The sequence below is a fragment of the Octodon degus genome, unplaced genomic scaffold (assembly GCF_000260255.1).
Source record: "Octodon degus isolate 3935 unplaced genomic scaffold, OctDeg1.0 scaffold00025, whole genome shotgun sequence".
Classification (NCBI taxonomy): Eukaryota; Metazoa; Chordata; class Mammalia; order Rodentia; family Octodontidae; genus Octodon; species Octodon degus.
In genome coordinates, this window is record NW_004524601.1 from 9,330,801 (window position 1) to 9,335,337 (window position 4,537).

Consider the following 4,537-nt stretch of genomic DNA (forward strand, 5'->3'; position numbering starts at 1 on the left):
AGCTCACAACTCTGGAGGGAGGACAGTGAGGAATGAAGAAGACAGGAATCCATGTACAAAGCTGGGGTCAGGCGCAGCCCTCCCCCTGATGGGAGAAGGAACTGCCCAGCACCCGCAGCACATTTATTTATACAATCAGCCTGCGAATAAGTTCATGGGACGCGCAGGACCTGGGACAGGAAGAATAGCCTACTAGCAGAACAGCAAGTCTTGGGGACAAGAGAAAACTGAATTATCTTAAGTGAAGGTCAAGTCACTATGGCACGTGCTCCTGGGCTTCTCGTGGGGCCCTGCCACACTCCTGCGAGGCAGTGGTCTTGTCCTAGACAACTGAGGTACAGACAGCTTCACTCCCAACAAGCTACCCACATTAAGAATTAGAATATGGTATGACAAAATTCACTAAACAATAAACCTGTTTGGAACTTCATGTATTATTGGGTATCTTTAGTAGTTTTCAGTGCTTCTTGTGCATTGTGAAGCACTAATGTGATCATTTTTATCAGTTACAACAATCACTATTTATTGTTTGTCTCACCCTGTTATAACTAAAATGAAAGATAACAAGGAAATAAGTTATGGTGAACACAGGAAAGCATTAGCTACTGAAGTTTTTAGTTAAAATGCTGTGTAAGTAAGATTTTGTTACCTCTCAGGTCTAAAAGTCAGCAAAATTGTAATTTATTACAACCAGAAAGGACTTCCTGGAGATTAGTGCTATTTTGTAGAGAAATTACCACAGCATTATTCTGGAACCTCACTTTCAAAATTCCACCAGTCATCTTAGCATCCCTAGTCCATATTTTTACAGACATAAATGACTGATATTAAACAAGCACTTGCTGCGTGCCAGTAACACTTAATATTCACATTTTAAGTTGTGGTGTTTGTAGATTACGTCACTGTTGGAGGGGATACACTGCTTTGGTTTTGTGTTGAATATTTTTGTTAATTTGCCACTCTATCCTTTCTGACTTTGTTGGGAGTCTAGCCCATTATGCAGAGCAAAAGGAAAAATTAAAGATTTGGTCTTTATTCGTTCTTAGACTAACTAGAGAAAACTAACCCTAGGAGCTGTGGTGTGAGCACATGCCTGGCAAGTGCAAGGTCCGGAATTCAATCCCTGGTACCACAAAAACACACACACACACACATACACACACACACACTTAAAAAATCTTAAGGACTGCTCACAAATACAAGAAGAAAAAAACTAACTAACTCAAACATCAGCTATAAGATACTAACCAGAGGTACTCAGTAAAGAAGCCATTATAAAAATGTCTCCATCTCCTTTCTCCACCAGCGAAAAATGAGCATGGAGTGGTGAACACTGTAGAAACCCAAGGTCTGTGAGATGAGGAGGCCAAGTTTGTTGGGCTTAGGTGTAATTCTTCCTGGCTCGGGAGCACATTCTTGAACTCGGCTCCCAAGCTCTCTCTCATGACCCCATGTTCAGTCTCTGGCAGCCTAAGTTTCTGCCCTTCTCCGGGCTGGCTGGAGTGGCAGACTGAGGCCCCGTTGGCTTCTGGGATACAGAGCTGTGCCTCAGAGAGAACCCCAATCTGGTGTCTCTTCCTTCGCAGATCAGGGAGACAAGAATAATGCCCTGATGAATCAGGAAGTTTTGACACTGCAAGAAATGCTCAACAGCCTGGACTTCAAGAGAAAGGTTGGTGAAGACTCAGTTGGCCGCTTGCCTCTTTCTCTCTTTGGCTTAAAGCTAGTCCTACTGAAAAAACTTGTGCTCTTAGATTTTATCAGTTCTACTTCCACCAAATGAACAGCAGGCTGTGTTTCTAGGAACAGTGCTTGCGATTTGGTGGTTCAGAGCTGCACCTCCCTGGAGCCTGGTTATTTTGCTTGCATGACATATTTACTGCAGCTATTGTTAACTTCAAGTTGGAGATTTTACCAAATTTTTTTCAGTATTTTAGGCACAGCTACTTTAGTGGCTTTAATTAATTTACTGAGATGGGTTCCAGTGTGCACATGTAACAAAAAAATTCCTTGATGTCTGGACAGAAGAGTTGTGGTTCTTGCTCTGAGAAATGACACTGTGTTAAGCAGTTCTCTGGATTTCAAATTAGCTTACTGACAACTGAACATATTCAGTCTCACCTCTCCTCAAAGGGAAGAAGAGCTTTTTTTCTGGGTCAATGGAATATTTTTCTTTTGAAAGAATACAAAATAGTAATTTTAAAAAAACAGCATTAGGAACAATACAAAATTTCAGTAAACAAAGTCATAGAAATTCGACAATGGTAGCTGCAGAGGACAGCAGCCAGGGTTCGATCCCCAGTGTGCCGTGCCAGCCCCGCTCCCTGGGCACTCTGAGACAGCAAATGAGACGGGGCATGGTGGCGCATGCCTATAATCCCAACACTTGGAAGGCTGAAAACAGGAGGATCACTATGAGTCCGATCTATGTAGTGAGACCCTGTGGACCCTGTAGACCCTGTCCTAAATACAGAAGAAAAAAACATGGTAGTTGTACTGCATGATGCTATCTTCAAATTAGTTGTCTAGGTTACCAAATGCAAATGTGTAAAATTGGTTTTAAAACAAAACAAAACAAAAACAGCTATAAGAAATTAAAAAGAAAAAAGAACTAAAGGGAAAAAATTTTAAGCACTAACAGCTCCTTTCAAAAGACTAGCAGAAATCGGAAGTACAATTATCCACACTATAATGGAATATTTTTTGTGAAAGGATGTGTGTTTACTTCCATTTACTACTTCTCTTCAAAAACAAATGCAGTTAATATTTAACCAATGACTAATGATCAATAGTTCATTTTAAAAGTTCAGCTCCATTTCTTTTGTTCAGGAAGTTGTGTTTAGGAAAATGCAAAACTTTAAACTTCGTTACGCATGAGATGGTAAGCTCGCAGGCAGTTAACCCAAGGTAAAACTTATTGCTTGTGTGCATAATAAGCCCATGCTACACATTTTAGGCATGCCGTGTGATTCTCCTTTAAGAATAAAATTTTAAGGAGAGAAAAAATGCTGGAAATCCATCCATTCACCAGACTGTACAGATGAGAGGACTGAGTTCCAAGCAGGTGAAGCGCTTTGCTCAGTTCAGATGGCCTGTGGCAAAGTCAGCATAGAGACTCAGGCCTTTGGAAGGCGTGCTTCTCCAACCCTAATAAAGACCTAGTTATCACAGAAAGGCTTGAAGGTTAGTCTACATCCTTTCAAGAAATAATCATATTTATAAACATCCTAGAGGGTTTTTTTGTGTGTGTTTGTTAGTGATGCTGGCAATTGAACTCAGGCAGTTATACAGTACATCCTCTGTCCTGTTTAGTTTTTTCATCTTGAGGCAGGATTTCACTAAATTTCCCACGTTGGCCTCAAACGTTGCACTCCTCCTGCCTCAGCTTCCCAGGTAGCTGGAACTACTGGCATGTACCTCCAGGCCCAGCTAAATATATGTTCTTGTGACAACAACTTTCTGTGTTGTCCCAGGAGTCGCCAGTTCAATACATGTACACTGAAACACATGAGAATGACAAACAGTGGCTACTCTTCTTTCCTGGTGACATGATCTAACTGTGATCATTTAACTGTCTGGAAAGGTGGTGCCCTGGTGCCCGGAAGCTAACACTTGATGAACTAGTTGGTCAAACTTTCAGCCAAGCGTTTCTCTCCCAGCTTCAGTTGTTTTCTAAGTTAGACCCTGGTGGTTTCTCATACAGACCTCTTGGACGGTACTTGTGTTTCTAGGAGGCCCTCAGTAAAGTGACCCAGATAGTGAACGAGACGGACTTGCTGGTGAGCAACACGCTCCTGGAGGAGCTGCAGGACTGGCAGCGGCGGCAGCAGGTCGCCTGCATCGGGGGTCCGCTCCACAACGGGCTCGACCAGCTTCAGAACTGGTAAAGTGAACCAACTCGAGTTTCTGCTAAAAACCACAGGAAGTGCAAAGCTCCGGGTGTCTCAGCCAGAGAACACAGGTTTCCATTTAGCTTATTGATGGCCTACGAGCGGCTGGGAACTGAACGGTAGAACACGATGATGGATTTGTATAAATGTTTATCTTTTCCACTCCTTGGGGCAGAAGGACGGAGCACCTGTAGGATGCAGAAGAACTGCTTAATTTTCCATGCAAGATACGAGCCTTAAACTCTTAAATGGATTTTGGAACCCAGCAATACATTTTCTTTAAGGATATAATAAACATTGGTTTCAAAATCTTTTTTGAGGGGAGAGGGGGGACCAGGAGTCAAACTGGGGACCTTGTGCTTTGTCAGGCAGGTGCTTATGCCACTGAGCTGTCTCCCCAGCCCATCAAAGTCCTGAAAATAGTTGTCTCACCTTGTTCCATGTGGCTCTTAAGACTTAAGATACCAGATGCGTAAGAACTTTAGATGTTCTTTCTTGTCCATTTCAGTCTTTCTTCTTCTTCTCTTTTCACCTGGCCCAAATCCAACCTCCATTTGGACAAACACTTGTAAATACTGCATTTTCTGCCAGAGCCATTGATTGTTTTTTTAACTAATACTTACGGCTAGGGCTTTGTAAAATACAGT

At 42.3% G+C, this 4,537-nt stretch overlaps 1 protein-coding gene across 1 annotated transcript in view; it reads left to right on the plus strand.

The window, feature by feature from the left end:
• The window catches only part of Stat4 (signal transducer and activator of transcription 4), a 51,585-nt gene that overhangs the window by 19,272 nt on the left and 27,776 nt on the right, over positions 1–4,537 (plus strand). The window contains exons 4-5 of the mRNA XM_023712334.1: positions 1,587–1,672; positions 3,732–3,883. Of these exons, the coding sequence (XP_023568102.1) occupies positions 1,587–1,672; positions 3,732–3,883 (238 nt within the window). The remainder of the gene's footprint in view (positions 1–1,586; positions 1,673–3,731; positions 3,884–4,537) is intronic.